This window comes from Bidens hawaiensis, unplaced genomic scaffold (assembly GCF_021521415.1).
Source record: "Bidens hawaiensis isolate Kalapana, Puna unplaced genomic scaffold, B.hawaiensis_p1.1 tig00063825_1, whole genome shotgun sequence".
NCBI lineage: Eukaryota > Viridiplantae > Streptophyta > Magnoliopsida > Asterales > Asteraceae > Bidens > Bidens hawaiensis.
The window spans coordinates 1-21,572 of NW_027501423.1; the positions used below are offsets into that span (position 1 = coordinate 1).

At 32.4% G+C, this 21,572-nt stretch overlaps 1 protein-coding gene and 1 pseudogene across 3 annotated transcripts; one reads left to right on the top strand and one right to left on the bottom strand.

Annotated features, from left to right (window-relative positions):
* Window positions 1-254: 254 nt before the first annotated feature.
* LOC143604073 (G-type lectin S-receptor-like serine/threonine-protein kinase B120) lies at window positions 255-5,336 on the bottom strand. 3 transcript variants are annotated; one of them, XM_077080664.1, is made up of 6 exons: window positions 4,792-5,336; window positions 1,910-2,055; window positions 1,528-1,738; window positions 1,187-1,415; window positions 948-1,098; window positions 255-870 (listed from the first exon to the last, which is right to left on the bottom strand). In XM_077080664.1, the coding sequence occupies exons 3-6, from the start codon at window positions 1,733-1,735 to the stop codon at window positions 565-567; spliced, it is 894 nt and encodes a 297-aa protein (XP_076936779.1). In that variant the 5' UTR covers window positions 1,736-1,738; window positions 1,910-2,055; window positions 4,792-5,336; the 3' UTR covers window positions 255-564. The 3 variants fall into 3 exon arrangements, with proteins under 3 accessions (XP_076936779.1, XP_076936777.1, XP_076936778.1); XM_077080662.1 differs by having other exon boundaries at window positions 1,528-2,055; XM_077080663.1 differs by lacking the exon at window positions 4,792-5,336 and having other exon boundaries at window positions 1,528-2,266.
* A 5,860-nt stretch (window positions 5,337-11,196) lies between these two features.
* On the top strand, window positions 11,197-20,599 carry LOC143604071 (KH domain-containing protein SPIN1-like; annotated as a pseudogene).
* The last annotated feature ends 973 nt before the right edge of the window (window positions 20,600-21,572 follow it).

The window sequence follows — 21,572 nt, forward strand, 5'->3', positions numbered from 1 at the left end:
TTTTTTCATTGAAACTTGATGATGTTTATTACTAACTACTTGCTTGATTGTAAAAATGGTTGTATGACTTGATCATTGGCATAAGTTTGCAATTGTTTGTTTAGAAATTATCCTTTTTAATTTTAAACTTATATATCGCATAATTAGTGTTGGGATAAAAGGAATTCTCCTTGATGCTGCTGCAATTTCATTTTAATCTGTTTGATTTAAGATACACGGCTTCTAGCTTAATTTTATCTATTTGACTTTTAAAAATGGTCAAATAAAAAGGCCTCAAATTCTAATTTTGCTTTAGGCCTACAAATAGTTTGAGCCGCCTTTGTGTTTATGTTAGTTAGAACAACGCATCTGTTATTTTTAACAGTATGAAAAATTTCTATGTTTAGTAATATGCATATATAGTGATTGTTCTGATATTCCAAACAGCTATAAACAAACATAAGCAACCACACTAAGATCATATTACAATTTCATAAAACAGTAATACGTACATTTCAGCCCACTCATTTGAACTAGATGCAATAATACTAGCGAAACAAGCATGCCAAAGAAAATTAAGTTTTTTTATCGAGCATCTACCTCAGTAATCGTGCACTCGTTCATTGAACTTTCTGTGTAAGTAATTGGCGAGAATTTCGCGAGATGTAACTGCCTTTCCATGAAAAATGATGGCTGTTGAGGTTCTGGCGGTTCACCCTCTCCGCCCAGCATCAGAAGTATAGATGACATGTGTGGGCGGTCTCCTGCATTATATTGAACACATGATAAGCCAACTTTGATTGATCTTATGAGTTCAAGAGGACGACAGGTATCAACGCAGCTTGAATCAACTAGATCCATTGACCTGCCTTCAATATAGAGACTCCATACCTTAATACAGTTTGAAAGTTATCAGTTTTGTACAATAAATTGAAGGCATATATATGGTGTGTGAGAAATGAACATACATATCCTATAAAGTTACTTTCCTTTTCAGTTGGAGCAAATCCTCTATTCCTCTTACCACTCACAATCTCCAGCACCAAGACGCCGAAGCTAAACACATCTGACTTCAGTGAGAAAAGACCATCTAGTGCATACTCGGGGGACATGTAACCACTGCAAGCACACAATAGAATGCTCATAAGAGAGGACACATACTAATTCATGAAAAAAAATTTTATGAATAGCTGGTTCCATGACTTACTACGTGCCAACAACTCTTTCTGTGTTTGCTTGGGTCTCATTTCCTCCAAAAATTCTAGCTAAGCCGAAGTCTGATATCTTAGGGTTCAAATCCTGATCTAGTAAAATGTTGCTAGCTTTAAGATCTCTATGGATGATTCTTAATCGTGAATCGTAAACAAGTCCTCGAGCAATTCCTTTAATAATGTTGAAACGCTTTGTCCAATCAAGAAGCACACTTCGAGTTTCGTCTGGTAAACATGTTTGTTTAGTAATTTTTGGTTTTTTTCTACATATACTACATTTAAATAATACACACACACACACACTTTTTAAATCAAGTACTTTGTATATATGATTTACCAAAAATAAATGAGTCCAAGCTTTTATTTGGCATGTACTCATAGATTAATAACTTCTCATCTCCTTCTATGCAACACCCAAGAATCTTCACAAGATTTCGATGCTGAAGTTTAGAAATGCAGATTACTTCGTTCTTAAACTCATCATGTCCTTGACTTGAATGCTTAGAGAGACGTTTAACTGCGATCTCTTTCCCTTCTTCAAGCATACCCTGAAAAATTACCATTTGAAATGTGAAAAAACAATACAAAAAGCAAAATTTACTTTCATGCCTATATTATTAATTTAATTTTCATGCTTACACTACATAAATTTTTGTTTTTCATTCATATTAAACGACGGCGTCATGGATTTGTCACATTTATTCTCATACAGTGATTACCTTATAAACTGGTCCAAATCCACCCTCTCCAAGTTTATTTTCAGGTGAAAATTTGTTAGTGGCATTTGCAATGATAGAGAAGCTAAACAATGGTTGGTCAATGTCTTTGTCTTCTTCCTGGCTTCTTGAGGGATTCAAGATTTCGCCTACAAATCGGGAAAAGCAGACTTACTGGCATTTAATCATATAGGGATTCAAGTTATGTCATCATATTTAGTAAGCATTATGGTCTTTCAGAAATAAAATCAGAATCATTTGTAAAAGTGCAAAGTGCAGGGGTTATCTTACTATACTATTAAAGCAATACAAGATATCCACCTTCAACTAGGATGCCAACATAGGCTTGCAAGTCATCGGGTTTTCATCTATAGAATTGTCACATAATTCACTAATTAATATTTTCTAGAATCATAACCTCACTAATTAATGTTTTCTATATTCATAACCAATTGTTTCCTTTCAAATGATTTAAAAACCGATTCTGACCACAATTAATTTTTTTATAACTAATTGTGTATTCCCTTTTTTAGTATGACTATTATTTTAGCAATTCAATTATTTGTATGACAATTTCTCATTCCACCATTTATAAATATTTTTCATACATCTTACAGTTTTGCAGAGAACAAGGTAAATTATTTCTATGATATCCACATATATATAACGTTTGAAATATTTTCCACTCGTGTGTAAATTATTTTTATGATCGTTTTAAGTTGAAACAAGATTATTTAAATTCAATCATGATCATCTAAAACTCAATCAATAAGTTGAGATTCAAAGAAGAAATCATCAATTGCCCATATGGGTATTCTGTTTTTTCAGTTAAATTCGGTTCAAACGAATCAAATTGAAAATCCAACAGTTTTGAACAATTTGTTTGGTTAGAAAGAGAAATAACCAATTTGATCCATCTTCTGTAAATACGATTTTAATCATTTTCGAAAAACCAATTTGAATCATTTTTGAAAATCTGAGTTGAATCAATTATCTTGAAACGCAACTTTTCAAAAAAAACATGGAATCAATCGAACTAGTTGGTAAGAAACTACAAAACAAGACTTTAATGTTGTGTGGTTCAAATCGAACAGCAAAAGCAAGAAAAAAAGCTGTGGTACAATGAAAACCCACCATGCAGTACTATCAAAACGGTGTGGTGTGATTAAAGCCTGCTTGGTACAAACAAGAAGCGATACATATGTGGTTCGACAAAAACATAAGCATGCAAACAAGATATGTAAGTTAGCAAGAAGAGTTCATCTTTGAATCTGTTAGCAAGAGCAGGCATAAGAGCACGAATACAGAAAAAAAAATGCATTAGTGTCAATCCATGAGCAAGGAAACGTATCCCTTCAGCGTCCAAACTACTTGAATCAAATTACACCTTCTGGGTGTGGAGTCTTTAACAGCCTGAGCAGAAGATAATTTAGAGCGGAGGATAATCAGAGTAGAGGTTATCCTATAGCAGGGGTTATGCTTTGGCTCACTAGACAACGAGCCAAAGGTTGCTGGCCCACTAGAAAAGTTAGAGCAGAGGTTGTTGGCTCACTAGACTAATTAGAGCAGAGGTTTTTTAAGTAGTTAAATGACAGGAGAATGTTTTGTTTGTCCAGCTAGCCCTAGATTTCCCCCCATATAAGTACTTTCTTATTGTTTCCGTAAACAGTGGGGCATTGTGGCTATTTGGTTATGGCTTCCCCTCGTTTTGGAGGCGAGCACCTAATAGAAAGATAACTAGTTGTGGAGAGAGGATGTAGGTTAGTTTTGTCCGAACCACTATAAATCTCTCATGTTCATCTTGTTATTTCAGATAAGTGTGCGTGTGGATATATTGTCTGCTTGTGTGGATTGGATCGTAAAACTTATCAATCCCTAACAAGACGTACCCATTGATCATCCAAACTTTGTCAAGAGATATTCTAATGCAAGTTACGCAATAAGTGGGTGCAAATTCAATATAGGATTTGATTAAAAATTGATTCCCTGGAGCCGATCTAGTTTAGAAAGCGCGTTTACAAACTTTTAGGATTGAATTAGAGGCCTTAAAGATTAAAGAGAACGAAACTGAATGACTTTGTAGAAAAGTTGCAATATAATAGCCAAATTTAAATATCTTGGTTCTAACCTTAAATAGCCAAATTATAAGGAAGTTTCTTAACTTCGTACCAACGAAATTCCTGCTGCATATTGTGGCATCAATCAAGTAAATATTCTGAAATTGGCAAAATGCCATTTGTAGTAATAGGGAGAAGGATAATAGCCTTTGAAGAATGACTCAAACTTGAAGATGAATCGAAGGGCAATAATCAAGGAAGGCTCCTGATGGTAAGTGCAAATAATCATCATGAAAGTTGATATTATGGAAGAGGCCATGGCGATCAAAACCATGGTAAGGGTCACGGAAAAGGCTCTTCCAAACGTGGAAGAAGTACGGGTCGAGGAACCAAAGACAAAAGTTAGTTCAAGTGTTACAGATGTGGTGACTATGGTCAAGTTGCATGCGAGTGCAACAAATGTAAATGTAAGGAGAAAGTAAAAGGCGCAAGAATCTCATCTCGTTTATAATGAAGAACCAGCACTCCTCTAAAGAATAGAAGGTTGAAGAATAAAGAGACAAGTTTATGATCATGGGGGAATATTGAAATTTAGTTATACACTTACATTATTTACTTAGTTTACGGGTCTTTAATTAAGTCATTATTAGAAAGTGTAGTTTTAGAGTCATTTGTAAAGCTGTAAAATGTGAAGGGTCAATTACTCATATCAGCCTGTGTATGTTTAAATTACTTCTTTATTACCAACAAGGCAACAAGACTTCACACATGAATAATATGTTCAAAAGTATTAATCTACTATATTAGTGAACTTATGAAACTTTGTACCTTCTCCTGTTAGTTTGGTGTGATTCCATTTCCTCTGTGCGTAAAACAACCATGTTGCGGTGATCAATACTATGAAAATAACCCCTGGAATAATTACGGGTAGGATAATTTTAATGTTTGATCTCCCCTGTTTTTTTCGGGAATTGATTGAGAAACAAGAGAATCTGCACGATATTCACATAACAACGAAGTTAACTGAAAGTTAGTATGGAGCGATAATGCAAAAATAGAAAGTGCGTTTTAGTATAGAAAATACTAGATATGATAGCTACATATTATTACCTAACTCAGTTGAAGCCATCCTTACAAAAATATCAAGGCCTCCGCTGCCTTCAGGTAACACTTGGATGTCAGGGAGGTCACTGAACCAAAGCAAGCAGATGCTTCGACTATCGTCTGGTGCATTTGCATAAGCCATGCAAATACAATTCTGTAAGTACTTTGTATAACATTCATCTGGAATCATTCTCATGTCAAACCAGGTATTTTCTGTGTTTGGTAATTTTACATTAGAGTAAGTGATAAACCCATCTGATCCATTTTTGCATTCCAATGGCGTTCGCCTAATACAAACATTTTTAGCCACTTTTAGCGTAATATCCAGTGTCTATATGATATAATTAGCCACTCTATTATTAAATTTAAGTGGCTATTTCTTTGCTATATCCACACGGTATAGGTCACAATGCAAGCTTAACACAACCCTAAGAGCATAATCCAACCCCAAAACATGTATGGATTTACTATGTCGACAACAGTAATCATACCCCCCCCCCCTCATATTTAGTTTTCTAGACATTTCCTGAAATCTCCCCCATGGTGAAATTCAATGCTAATGTGGTCAAGGTAATTCCCTAAAACTGAATTGTACAGAAAAAACTAAAAATTGTTTCTTTTATTAATACATAATAGTTAGGGTTTAGATTAACATATCATAGAGAACATTTTGGTCGACATCAACATCGGGAGGTCGAATATCCCACATTTCCAGGAGGTTGAACATCTGGGTCGAAATCAACACTAATTGGCCTCTTGATTGTTGATTTCGACCCAGATGTTCTCTACGATATGTTAAATACGAGGGGGTTACGATTACTGTTGTCGACATAGTAAATGCATACCTGTTTTTTTGTCGATGCTCGATGGTTTTATGCTTGGATTATGCTCTTAGGGGTTATAAAAAAATGAATTAAACTAACCATTAAATTGACAAAATTTCAAACTTTGGACTGAAGTAGCAAAAGTATGGGACGGAAATGACCATGAACTCAAAATAAAAAGGAGAATGACAAAAATACCCTTAAACGTGATGTGATATGATATGATATGACATAATTTGTATTTTGATATAATAAGATAAAATGTGAATGTTATATAATGTAATTTGATATGATGTGATATAAAATAGAATGATTTATATGAAATGATGTGATATGGTATATTATGACGTAATTGAGTACAATAAAAATTAAATCGTGTAATGTAATATAATATTTAATGCAAATGATATATGTGATGCGCTATGATGTAATGTAATATAATGAAATTTGATATTATATGATGTGATATGATGTAATATGCTATGATGTCAAATGATTTGATATGATGTAATGTTACATAATACAGAGTAATATGTATCTAAATATAATATTAAAACAAAACCATTTTTCACATGTCATTCATCTATAATAGTTAAATACGATGTCAACTAATACTATCACCATTATAAAAATATAACCTTAAATGTTGTATTAAATGAGTCCTTTAGATACTTATGAATTATAAAATTTTATTTATTATTATTTATATTTTATAAATTCATAAGGTATATTATTATGTATATTATCAAATTTAACTTTTTTCTTACATTTTTTAACAACCCATGTATTGTATGGACTATATTCTAGTTATGTAATATGATATGATTGATATGATATGAGACTATCATATACCCATAACCCGTGAGAGACATGTGTCTAAGGTGGTAATCAGGGAAAGGCTCCCCACTTGAGTGGGTGCCCATGAGTGAAGGGTGCAAAAGGGCATGATCATTTATTTTTTTGCCAATAAGGAGATTGAGATTGTTCATTCTTTTTTCATTTTAGTACGCTATGTGCAATACTGAATTGTACACGACAACTAATATGTTTTTAACTCAATATCATGTAATAATTGAGTAGACTAACAAACAATATGTAATAGTCTAAGTTAAAAACCATAAATAAATAAATATATAGGTAAAAGATCCAATACAATAATGTATACATACAATGATACAATACGTACTAGACAACTTAAGCCCCTGATTAAAAAAACACGAGGCAAAATTGTAAACTGAATGAACTAATTTGAACATGATTCCTTTTAGAGCATGACTTCAGTTACAATCGTGATTGGAATTAGATTCAAGCAAAATTGGTTTGAGTGTAACTGGAATTCGATTTAAGCTTACAAATTATCGAGTGTAAAATTTTTTGACAATGTGGGTTTGTTGGTCGTGAAAGACGAGCGTAATGAAAGTCATCCTACAAATTTACAAACAAACCAACAACCAATTCATTTAATTAAGTAATAAAGAGTGACATTGAAATATATCATCGTTAAACTTGTAAAGCTGATAAAGTGATCACCATTGTATTTAATCTTTTGAGCAAAATGCTATATTTTACTTTCTCAAATAGTAAATATATGGAAAAACTTCATGAGTACCACCTGCATTTACATTCAAGCTTTATTTGTGCAAGATGCTATATTTCACCTATACTAGATAATAGTTTTCTTGTTCCTTTTTAGAAGTATATGATTTATTCTTTGCTAGGGAATAGGAAATGAGTTTAATAGACATACATTATGTATCCTCGTAGTTTCACAAGTGACTTCAAATTAACGTTGAAGAAATCTACACAAAAACGAAAAGCTCCAACTGTGGAATACAATCCTTACTTGCCGTCACCTTACTTGCTGTCACTGAGGAGATCAAAGCACGAACCTCGAGTAGATCATAAGGATCTAAGAAATCGCTAAGTGTGTGGTTGTCACGCCTTATGTACGTGGATGGGTGTTTGAAACAAACTTCGTACGTGAAAAGTGAAATATTATACATATGACTATGCATATGCAACTAATGTTTGTCAAAAACACATACGAAGTTGAACATGAAACACGTTTAAAAAACAATAAAATGGAATATAGTAGGGCTGTCATAACATGTCAGACACGATACAACATGACATGACGCGATAAGACACGATGACCTGTTGTACTAAACACGAACACGACACGATAACTAATCGTGTCATTTTTTCGAAACACGAACCTGCTTAATAACATGTTAACCTGTTAAGGGAGCTGTTTAAACATACAATGGATACTACATGTGTAATGAAACAAAAAGTTTCAAAACAAGCATAAAAGTTTTAATTAATACATAATTCATAGCATATTTGAAACAAAAACCACATTCCTTAACATATATGAAACAAAAAAACAACAAATACGTACATAACATACTTGAAACAAAAACCATATAACAAATCATAACATTCATTAAAAATATAATATCGGGTTACGAAGGACATGAGTGAAATATCATATATAAATATGTCTTTTGGTTTAGGACTTTAAAAGTGGATATTTATTAATTTTTCTAAATTAAAAATCTACACTAGTTACCTACAGGTTAATGTGTCTTTTAACTTGTTATAACACGAATTTTAACATGTCTTAAAAATGTTAACATGTTTAAGACATGAAACCTGTTAAACTCAAACCCAAACCTGTTAAAACCCGTGTCATGTCTTGTTAACATACATGTCCGTATTAATAATTGATAGCCCTATAATAGATTAAGAAAGGGCAAGAAAATGAACATACAAAATGGAGTTATAGATAGAAAGTAATAAACAAGGGGCCAATATAGAAAATTTTGCTTCCTGACTGCGCCTATATATAGAACGACCCCTAATTCTCTTTCATTTCATATCAATATCATATCATCATAAAACAAGGGGTTAGTATTCATTAATAGCGCCGTGCTTAATTGCCTGCCAGCCACCGTCTGTAGCCTAACCGGGCGTTCACAATTGTTAGTATTCTATAATTTTTTTTTTTTTTTTTGCATCATCTATCTTTGTTTATGTTGTTTTGAGTTGTTATAGTAATGATAACTCCGATTCATGATGCAGAGAACTGAAGAACGTATGCTAATTGTTGGATAACATGTTGATTGTTCATACTTTTTTTTACAAGGAATCAGGTACATAGCATAATGTTAGAACGTATCTTAATTGTTAGTTGTGACTAATGTGGATCTACAATATAATTTCAGGTGGGTTTCTTAGATTGCATCCAACCAAGATATTAGTAGTTGTGATGGTTGGAAACCCAAATCCTTCGAGGCCCTTGAACATCATGACCGAAGTTGCTGCGTGGATGAGAATTCTGGCTGGAAAACTCGTCAGCGTGCATCCGGTTAGTATATGTTTGTAATCAGTAAATAATGAAAATTAACAACGAAATAATTTATTCGGTATGAAAAAAATGTTTTTGTAAACGGAAGACAAGCTAAATGGAAAGAAAGTTGTTAAAAGCTGTTGATATATAGCAGCGGATATCAGATAGTGATTTAGGGTTTTTGTTGTGAAACAAATTGAACGACAATAATATAGGAGATGAATGATTGGGATAAGAACAACAATTAAGAGATGATGCAAACAGATCATTATTGATAATATTGGATCAACAGATCCTGGTATCAAATAAAACGACTACATACGCATATAAGTTTCGCGCACAAATTTTTATATGTAATTTTCAGTTTTCTACATACGAAAACACATTTTGGCCGGGAGTTGGCTAGAATCTCGTTGAAAACAGTTGATTTTCGCCGGAATCTCGTCGGATTAGCCCAAAAATTAATCAGTGAAGTGGGGACTAGTTATTAATCGGCGCTTAATCAGGATTTATACAATACTGGTTTCAAATAGGGCGGATGGTCGATGAAAATCGGCGGCGGACGGTTTTTGAAGGGGCCGTTTTAGAGATTTTCAAAACAAATAGCTAGTCTTGGAATCCTTTGGTCAAAATGACCATTTTGGGGATTTTATCTTTTATTAACGGGTTGAAAAGAACATGGCCCATTTACTAACATGACCTGTTGTGTCTAATAAGCCACTCGTTTCAACTCATCCTAATTGTTGATTATGATGTTCAAAAAATTACCTGCTTGTCACAAAACAAAGGATAACTAAGTTCTAGCTCTTAGAGTGGGATCTCAACAGGAGTAGCCTCTTTATCTTACAGGATAGAGGAACATTTCTCCCAACATCCTAACCCTCCCCCCACTCTAACAATAGCAATGTTATGAGTGAGATTTATTAGGTACTTTAGTTGCTTGTAAAGTTCATAACTTTTTATTATCTAAATGTGTATTGGTTTTTATTAGTCCTAAGTATCATCTTTTGGTCTCCGTCGGTTCTATAATGACCCTACCTTTTTCATATTCGTTCTCAACGGTCCATAACTAATAGAATTCTAACGCAGTTAGTTGCAGGTCGACAAATTTTATTTTTTTTTGCAAGAAAGCTCACATTTTTTTCAAAAAAAAAAAAACATTTTCATCTCAAACATCTTTATAACCTTGGATCAGACTAATAGGAATCTTTTTCTAGTAAAAGCCCTAACATTGAGGTCGCCGGAACCTAGAACCATCGTAGGAATCGGTTGGTGGTGAGTCAGTTGGTGGTGGCGGTGTTCAAGTGAAGTTTTCCAGCAAAAAATATGACTTTTCCGGCCAAAAGTGTTTTTCCCGTGATCTGCAAGTAACGGCGTTGAGATTCTATTAATCGCGGAATGTTGGGAAAGAATACGTAAAAAGATGGGACTATCCGTGGCAATTCGTTGGTTGGGACCGTCAATGACCAAAAGATGAAAAATAATAGTTGAGATTAATAAAACCCAGTACACTTTATTTAAATTTTCTTATTTACTTTCCTAATTCTTGTTTGGACATTAATTGCAAAATAATATGTTGTGAATTGTAATGGTATTTCTCTTTTTTTCAATACCAGAATACAATTAATAATGATTGGTTTTTGAAATCAGAGAAGACCAAATCCTGATAGAATTTGCGATGTTGATATATGATGTAAAGGAAGTTAGAATCTTCTGCAAATATAACAGAAATATTAAATAAGAAAAGTGTTATAAGATTTTGAGGATGTTATACCTCATCCGTAGAATACACCGTAGAATACCGGAAACGTTTAGTAAATACCTCACTTGTTTAACCATATATATAATTAAAAATGAAGTAAGCCATATACATTTCCAACTCACTTCCAGTTTTCTTCTTTCATTTCTCTCTTTCTATTTCTTACTCTCTTCTCTCCAGGTTCAAAATAAGCTATGTCAAATGTTTCGGCCAGCACAGATGTTGCAAGGTATCATTTTCTTTATAGAATTTTTTTGATCTTTAATACTCCCTAGAAAGTTTTGATATTTAATTTTCGTTCAAATTTTACATATGTTCGTTTGTTAATTCGATATGCATACAGTCGATACCTGGAAGATCTGCTTGAAGAAAAGAAGAGACTTGCTTTTTATGCTCATGGTCTTCCAATTTGCAATAATTTGCTGAGCCAAGGTATTTTTTATAAACATATATTGATTGTATTACAGTTTGTATGATTGACATTTTTCGATTAGCATTTAATTTTTATTGATATGAAGTGTTTTACATGATGCCGTGACGACAAAACTGATGAATTTCGTATATAACTCATCTGTATTTGCTGAAATTAGGCTGTGCTATGTAAATAGAATCAGCAATTCAAGGTCCATCATGCATGTGATTTCATGGAAAATGAATATGATCATCTTCAAGTGATGGATGATTGTGTTTTTGTGTTTTTTTAATAAATGATAATGATGCATAAATTACTTGAGTAGTTGAGTGCAATAATGACAATTTTTTTACGATATCATAAATTCCGTCATTAAACAATAACTATTTGCTAGCGGATCCCATGGATGAACCCACACTATATAGGGTGCATGGTCAACCGCACTCACAGTTTTTTTTATTTTAATATGTAACATATATACATATAAAAGATCAGCCGATATATGGTTCGGCTGTCGTAAAATTTTTGGATCCGCCAGTGGCGTGGTAGTGGAAAGATGAGTATAAGACAATATATCTTAGAACTTCTGAAAGACTTTGTCATATTGTCATTTATTTGAAAGGTTATTTATATACAGTACTTTAATTTTTATTATTTTAATTAGTAGCATCATATATTCTTATAATTATTATAACTATAACTATTATTATTATTGTAACTGTTATTGTTGTCGTTGTTTAAAATAGGTTGAATTAATCATGCTTAATAATGGTAATAATAATTTGTAACACAAATCGGTAACTACATCAGGCACAATAATATTTTTTTAAGGAATTTTTTTCACAATTTTCTTTAATAACTATTTTTATTGACAGAGATAGCAAGGGTTTCAGAGGTTCTATCCAACCAAGATATGTATAGTTCTGGTGGAAGGCAATTGGAAAGCCCAAATACCTTGAGTTCCTTGAGTATTATGTCCAGACTTGCTGCTTTAAACTTAGGTGTTGTGGATGAGAATTCTGGCTGGAATCATCATCAGCACCTGGTAAATATATTTATTCTAATGTTCTTTAAGGAACATATGATTAAGTTTCCATGTAAAAAGCTGATATGTACCAAAACATCTATACTTGATTAGTTATAAGACTGCTGGTAATATCTGTTTTTTTATTGCTAATCATCATTAATGAATCATCAGTTTTAATCCATACTTAGAAGCTTGTTTTATTTCCCACCTAGACACCCACACCTACAACAAACCATGAGGACTCTTTTAATACTTTTTAATTTATATTCTTTTAATCGAAGGGATTCGGGCGGCCACCAATTGATCAAGGGAATATGATAGCAGTTGGCCCAAGTTCCTTGCTTACAAAGAAGTTATTGCGCTTGGAAGTGCCTGTTGATACCTTCCCTGATGTAAGTTATACATTTCGAAAAAGGTTAATAGACTATTACATTAATTCAAACTCGTGACGATTTATTTAACTTTATTTCTTGGATGCCAGTTCAATTTTGTTGGCAGGCTTTTAGGCCCAAGAGGCAATTCTCTGAAGCGGATTGAAGCTGCCACTGGATGCCGTCTCTTCATTAGAGGAAGGGGTTCCATGAGAAACCATAACAAGGTACAGCTCATTATCTAAAAATTAGAGGTGACAAAACGGGCTAGTTGGGTAATCGGTCAAAATGATTCAGCTCAAAACCGACTGGGCCGATCTACTAGCACTTTTTATCGTCCGTATTTAAACTTATATAAATAGGTAGTGAACTATATATCATTATAAAAATAATCCTAGTTCTTCCTTGTTAAGCGATATATATAGGGTGCGTTTGAACCATTTGACTTATCTTGTAATATTTTCAATTTTGGTTTAACTCTATGTTTAGGAGGAGCGTTTGAGGGGAAATACTGGCCGAGAGCACCTGAATGAACCACTTCATGTATTGATTGAGGTGGAAGCTCCAAATGAAGTGGATGCACATCTCAATCGTGCACAGGACATCATTTTGGACTTGCTCAACCCCTTGGTATGCCTTCTCTAGTCACAAATGCCAAAGATGCGCAACACTTATGCACATACTAAACTACTTTTTTATTTGTGCGCCAAAATTCAACCTGTTTTTTGTGTTCAAGATGCGTAGTTTTTCTTTCTATGCTTCTAAACTTGTTAGTTGACCCAAAAAACTGTACGTCTAACCTATTAAAATAATAAGTGTCTAATATATCAATACAAAAAACAACATATGCATTAAACATGTACCTAGCGAGACTTTAACACGTTTGACCAATTTTGACCCGTTCTCCATTTTTAGCCAAATTTCTGTTTTGGACAACGAGAAGCCGCACTAACTGTTTTTTTCTTTTTACAAATGCAAGAGTGAATGCCAAGATTTTTACAAAAGACGTCAGTTAGAGGAACTTGCTACGCTAAAGTCTGCCATCAAACAAAAAAAACTCTCAACCTAGCAGCAGCACATCTCGCAGATCCGGTGCAATAAAGTGTGCCACAAATGCTCACAAAGGAACCAAGTAGTACCTTTAACTGCACAGTGTACAAGCCTTTGATGCGTGTCTGTTGTCTAAGGGAAAGCTTGTAAAGTGTCAATAGTACAAAGTTTGGTCAAGTCCTGTTTTTGTCTTCTTGAAGTTAGTTGTGTGTCTGATTAAGTGTATGAAAATGGTTTTTGCCATATGAAAATATACCCGGCTACCTGTTTAGTTTAATTCCCGATATTGGTCTACGATATCGAGCCATGCGAAAACCTTGTTTGTCTTGTATTGCCACTTTTGTTTCAATACACTTTCGTAGGAGACCGTTGACTGTTCATAGAATAAAATAAAAATACAAAATGATATAACGCAGTAAATTACAATTTTTATTTGCAACAAAGAACACAACTGTATGAAATGAGATTTTAAGAACAAATAAAGCAAGAAATTTGATTGAGGATTCGTGCTCAACACGTGTTCTTTAAACAAATTGCTGGTCTCCAAGTAGAATCCTTTTGTTTTGTTTCCAAAGTACAACAGCCAAAACAGTGTGCATTTGCGGGTCTCAAAAGTGTTGCTGCATTTTTTCAGTTAGTTGCTGTTGTTGTAGGTGTCAAAGTAAGCTAGAAAAGTTAAAGAAGTCAAAACAAAGTTTATAGAGAAAGAAAGGAAATCAATTGCAATGAACATCTTCAATGCTTTTTACTAACTTAAATTATTTCTAACACTCAACAGCCACCACCCTTTCTGATTCTGCATTCAGTGCTGGAACAGTTGCTGACGTGTCGCACTCTGCGTGCGTTGGCAGGTGGACACGTTTTTCACAGACGCGCTACCTTTGTTTGAACCCGCAGCGCGCTAGTTAGCAATTATATTAGCGGTAGTTACCTATATAGTATTTAACTATGTTTAAAGTTTGTGAAAAATACATTATTATGCTCATTGAAAACTCATTTATCACAAATTTTCAAACTTTCTCAAGATGGCCAAGAATTAGCAGCCATCAAAGCAAACACATGCCCATATGCTAATTAGAGCATTTTATTTGTGGGGATTAATCTATTGAACAGTAACCAAGTTTTGAAAATTTTCTAATCGGATTATTCATAAAATATTTTGTTCCAATCAGGTTATAATTAAAATTTCTTAATTGTTCCAATCCTATATATTTTACTAATATACGAGGTTATATAGTTTTTATTTTTTAAATAGTTTGACAATGCATAATATTTATAAAAAAATTGAAAAAATTAGTAGAATTGAGAAAAATAATTTTTAAATTGAGAAAAATTGCAAAGAAACAATTTGAAAACTGCAAAAAAAAATCTGAAAAATTGTGTTAAATTACAATATAATTAATATGTTCATATACATATATATATTTGTATGGAAGCAATTAATAATTCCACTATTAAATATTTTAATATCACCTAACTATCATTTTAAAACTTTTCTAAAAAACTGGTGGTTTCCTATAAAAAAAATCATAACTTAAAAAGGGTGATTTCTTACTAGATTTTTTCTTTCCTAATTACTATTTGTTTTTCTTGCAGTGTTTCATGTTTTATTTTATTTTTTGCAATTTTCGCAATTTAAAAATTATTTTTCTCAACTTTTACTATTTTTTCCAGTTTTTTTAAAAATATTTTGCAATGTCAAATTATTTAAAAATATAAAAAAAACCTAAATAACATGTTGTCCAGGTAAAATATATATGATTGAAACATAAATAAAACTTTACTGACGTGACTTGAACACAACTGAAATAATTTCAAAACTTGGTTATTATTTATAAAGTAATTCTTTGATAAGTCAAAAGGAAAGGCATTTTTCTCACATATTTGATTATATAACAACTAGTGTTGGTAATAAGAAGGCAAACAAATATTAGTTCGACTCCAAATTATATGACTTCGGTTGCATCCCAAACTTCCTTTGCAGCAAGTATTATCCATCTTGCATTAAACATCTTCTAGCAATGTTTGTAAGATCATTGTCTTTTGGCACTCATCTTCTTCTCATCCACTTTTTCAGTTTATTCTTTGCATGAACTATTTCTCAAATTCCATAAGCTTTCAAAAATGTTTCTATCAACAATGCGCAAGTGGTGTAAGTTGTTTAATCTAGTTTCGGACATTGAAATAAAATATTTCCTTGTTCACGAGTTGAATTGCTTGAACGCTCCGTTCTTGAGTTTTTTTAAAAGAGGGAAAGGAAAGGAAAAGTAAGGATAGTTAAAAAATGGGTGTTCTTGAGTTTTTTTAGGATGGAAAGGAAATGAGTAGGATGAATTAGGAGGGATTAAATTGATGTTTTTTCCCAATAAATTATCCTCCCAAAAATGGGATGCTTACGAAGGATAACATAGTTATTCTTTCCTTTCCTCTAATTTCTTTCTAACTCAAGAACACACCTAATTAAAAAAAAAATTATTCCCTTACCTTCCCTTTCTTATCCTTTCCTCTCCTTTTCTTTCCTTGGTTAAAAAACTCAAGAATAAGACGAAAATGTTTTCTTGTTTTTACTCTCAACCTAAAAGTTGTAGAGTTTTTTGAGACTGGGAAAAATGATTGCCAAAGCATCATGTGTGTGTATGTGTTTTTTTTGTGTATGAATATACATACATAAACGATACTTCAACCAATAAGGGGTTACAATGTGTCTCAAACTGGACTTGCAAAACTGTGTTATGACATAATCGTGCTTATTAGTACTTGCAATGGTAGTTGACACAATCGATAGTTCGACACTTGACATGGACTGCGCTACGTTGAAGCCTATCGACACAAGCCGATAACCAATAGTTGACACATTCGTGCATTTTACATGGGACGGTTGTGCTGATCATCACTTAAGTATGTTTCCTAATTACAAGTAGTTCTCATGTCTATGCATGAGACACTAAGGTTGGTCAACATGACCAAGCCTATCCCTGCCTTAGCATGTTAGATGATTTTGTGATTTTTTTAACTTTGCAACTTTCTCTCTCACTAATTAATTTGGTAACTAGGCAATACTAGTCCCTTACATTCAATTTTTCTTATTTGGTACTATTGGTCCCTAACATTTATGTTTTGTAGATATGATATGATATAATACGATACGATATTGTACGGTATGGTATGATATAATATTTTATGGTATGGTATGGTATGGTATAGTATGATATGGTATGATACGATATTGTACGATATGGTGTGATACAATATTGTATGCTATGTATGGTATGTTGTGATATGATATGATATGTGTTTTGATTCGGTTCACTTTTACTCGGTTCATTTTTATTATTTTTAGTTTAAGAAGATAAGATATTATATTGTATCACATTATATAAATTCTTACTATAACATATCATATATATCACAATATATTATACCGTATTAATTATATTAGATTGTAATTAATTTAATGTATTGAGTTGTAGTTTATATATGATATGATATAATAATTTAAAAGAGTGTAATGTTGTATGCGACAAACCACTAATTTTAGTTACAAAGTGACAAACCGAACTTGGCGGTTTTACCATGTTATAAGTATTTGTTTAAAGGTTGAATCTTGGGGTTGCATTATATTTTTCTATATGTAATCATTAATTCTTTCGAATGTCAAAATAAATAATTAATGTTAATTGATCAGTTTGGATTAAATGACCGCTTTTGAGTTTCGAAGTGTTAATTCATTTTGATTAGTTGATCTCACACCAATTTCAAGTAAAATTTTGATAATGGCATAAACACATGTATTTATTGTTTTAACTATTTTGTAGAAGGTGGTTACCTAATTGCATAAATTTCTCTCTTTTTGTCTTGCTATAGTTAGTGAACACTACCCACAACTCCACGTTTGTTTATACAGTTCTCTATTTAAATCTGTCTTAACATAATACACAACCTACCTAGATATATGTACTAGTCGTTGGTTACTTTCGTTAGCGCATACAAGGTTACACAAATGCTAAATAACCACTTTTGTTAGTGCATATAAGCTAGGTTATACAAATGCAACATATAATCTCTTTACAATAGAAAAACAAACTAAACAAAACTAAAAAAATGGGAAACAAAACGGACAACGCCCAATGTCTTATGTTCAATCATAGGTAACTGTTACAAATCGTATGGTTTGGGATAAATTTGATGTAGGTTAGAAAAGAGATTGTGTTGTAAACGGTCAACATTTTTCTCCCTAACTTTAAAAAACTTGACATATTACATGCGGTAACATCAAAATTTTCTTTTGTTCTTTAGATTTATAAGATGTGTTTATTGCTAGGGGTGGTTGTGTAAGGAAATAGGTTTAATAGACGTACACAATGTCTCCTTACTAAACTCTTCAAAAACTTCCTGTGTAGAACGTAAAGACCTGACATTCATTTTTCACATGGTTTTCAAATTAAGTGTTATGCAATCTTTACACGTCGTCACTCTTTGAGGAAAGCACAAATATTGAGCAAATCTAATTTGAAATGCTACCAATCTATGAAGAATCTACGGAACTGCGCGTGTGTTTCTTTTAAGGTTGTTAATTGCTAGAGTAAAGTGTCATTAGATTGTTTAGACAAGTTAACGTTTTTTAATTGTCACGTGATGTAAAACAAGGGGGTTAGTTAAATCAACTTGTGTATTTAATTATTCGATCCTAGTTGGATTAGTTTGAAAGTTTCAGTTAGTTATGATAAAAATTAACATCGTGCGTCATGGCTCTTTAAATGTCGACTCATTAGCAAAGGCGTAATAAAAAGATAAAAATAAAAGTTTGCGCCCTAAAACAACGTAAACCCACCTTTCATGTTGAGGCGAAGGCGTTAGCCATGGAAAAAGTTTGTTGTTGAATTTGTGTTCAACTCTAACTATATGTAAAAACTAGGGTTTTTAATGATCAAAATAGGTTTTGTTTCTTCTTGTCAACCACTCTAAAAACATAATGTATACAACATAAGACGTTCATTTTTCATAAGATAAAGTGTTACTAGATTTTTCGCAATTACATCTTGATTGAGTATTCATCTCTAACCTAAACAAAAATTTACCACGATATTAATCTTAACAAAAGCCAAAATCTATGCAATCTTTACTCCCGCTACTCAAAAGATGAAATCACGAATCTTGGATGTTTCTAAATAGAAACCTTAAAGTACGTCTATGAAGAATCTAAGAAATCACACATGTTCTTCTTTCACAGTAGTTTGCTTGAATAAAGTGTTTATTTCTCCATCTATATAACGGTCCAATAGAAAACACATGTGGGAGAGTGGGTGTCACACATATGTAATCATTTACCCACGATTATGTGTGTTTGAAACAATTCGATTAATAATACCATATATAGAGGTATATTAAAAATATGACAAATGTAAACTAAGTAATTTAAAGTATATCATGACAATATATTAACTTACGATAAATACATTAAAGAAAATAAGACTAATTAATGGGTAGAATTAAAGATTAGATATAGAGTAAAAATGTGGGACTAAAATGAAAAATTTGGTATCTAGGCATCCTTATAAATTCAACCCTTAATTCCTTTCATTCTCACTATCGGCGCCGTGCCTGCAATAATCTGTAACTCTTAACTCTCGTTTCATTTTATATTTTTATCAGAGACATATATTCTGAAGTCTATCGAGGATTTGATGGTAATTGTGTTTGTTAATTATTTCTTGCTTCATCTTGTCTATCTTCTTTTGTTTTGTTTTGACTCCGATTCGTGATGCAGGGAACTAAAAAACGCATGTTATAAGATGTCTATAACATGTTGATTGTTCATAGCGTTTCGACATACTTGAAGGTAAACTTCTTTAGTATATTTAATGAAACAACACTAGAGTACTGCAACAAAGTTTATGTCAACTGTCAGCTTAATCGATTGGTGTTGGGTTGATTTGCAGTTGAGCTGTTCAGAAGGGGAGCTTGGGGCGAAAGATACACATTTCATAATCTTTAAATAAGATGGTGTCTTGTTAATTGGCTCTATTTCCCAGAGATGTATTTCCTTCAACAACCTTCTCCTTCTACGCCTTCGTTCTTGTTGTCTTTCATTTCTGTACTTCCATTGAAATTATATACGGCATTAGATCTTTGCAAACCATTTACAAAATATTTGAAAACCCAAATAATATATACATGCATATATCATGCTTTTTTTTATCTTTGGCAGACCATTTACAAAATATTTGAAAACCCAAAAATAGTTTATCAACCCAATTCGAGGGAGATAGTAGGCGAAAAGCTTCATGCAGGAGAAAAGCTGTTTTTTGGTAAGTGACAGTCTGTTGTTTTTTAAGATTTTCGATTTTGAAACGTACAAGCAAATTCATGTTAATATTTAACTAGACGTATTTGCAATTTTCACAGCCAAAGGCCCACGAGAAGAAGGAACTCAAAGATACAAAATCAAAATGCAAATCATGGGAAGCCACTTGAGGATGACTTAAGTATGCCTGACAAGATTGACTGACTAACTGTTTTGTTCACTTATTTTTTTGTTAAATTAAGTTTGAAGTATTGATTTTGCTTCTTTCCAATATTTAGGTGGTTCTCAGCCTATGGATTGTGAAATATTCGGTCCAACTGCGGCTTGTGAGTCAGGTGTTGCTGACGCTGCAGATGTCGTCATCTTTTGTGTACCAGAACCGGCATCCACATCAGTACCGGGACCAAGCGTCTTATCAACCACCATGCTGTGATCAGCACAATCAAGAATATCATTAAAAGGATCCTTTGTAATTAAACGTATATAATAAAACCGAGTGAATCATCTAATGGTATATTATAATGTAATGCAATATAATATAGCATAATGTGATATAATATAGGATTGGATTGGATTAGATTATATGAGACGATACGAGACAATACGCTATGGTACCTTCTAATGTAATGACTTGTCATGTAATCTTATATTATAAACTAGGTTAGATACCCGTGTGCAACACGGGTTGGAACAAATAAAATCATTTGAACCATACAAAGTGAAGTACATCAAATGTGGTGAAGGACACGTATAAAGATGTATTATAAGGTACAATAAACTTAGATTACGAAAACATGAGATTTTAAAATTTTTTTGATCTATATTTCTTTGTATACAACATTTGTATTTTTATGGGAAAATTAACGTACAAATTAAATTAACGTGCTAATTGTGATAATCACGTAGATTAATTATATATACAAATAGAATAATTGTGTAATTACATCATAATTAACTCTATGATGTAATTACATAATTACTGTACTTGTATATATAATTATTATACTTGATTATTCTATTATGTATTACGCAATTACTTTACTTGTATATATAACTACTATACTTAATTCTTACTATTAGCACATTAATTTCATTTATTGATCTATACCCTATATTTTATTGTAAAGTTTACTATTAGTTAAAAATAAAATTTTACGTACTTTCAACTTGTTTGTTTCCGTTGGACTCATTCCTCTCTTTGCTTTCTTTATCTGCTCCCTTCTACATTCGTGATACAATCGAGAGTAAAAAAAGGTAACACATATTGCTCTCTTTGCTTTCTATATGACTATATCAGTCGCAGGAGATTGTATCTAGAAGTTCCCCTCAGCCAGAACTCCAAAAGTGGTATAATTAAAAAAACACTATTTTACAATATGATTTTAATAACATATATTATATAGATT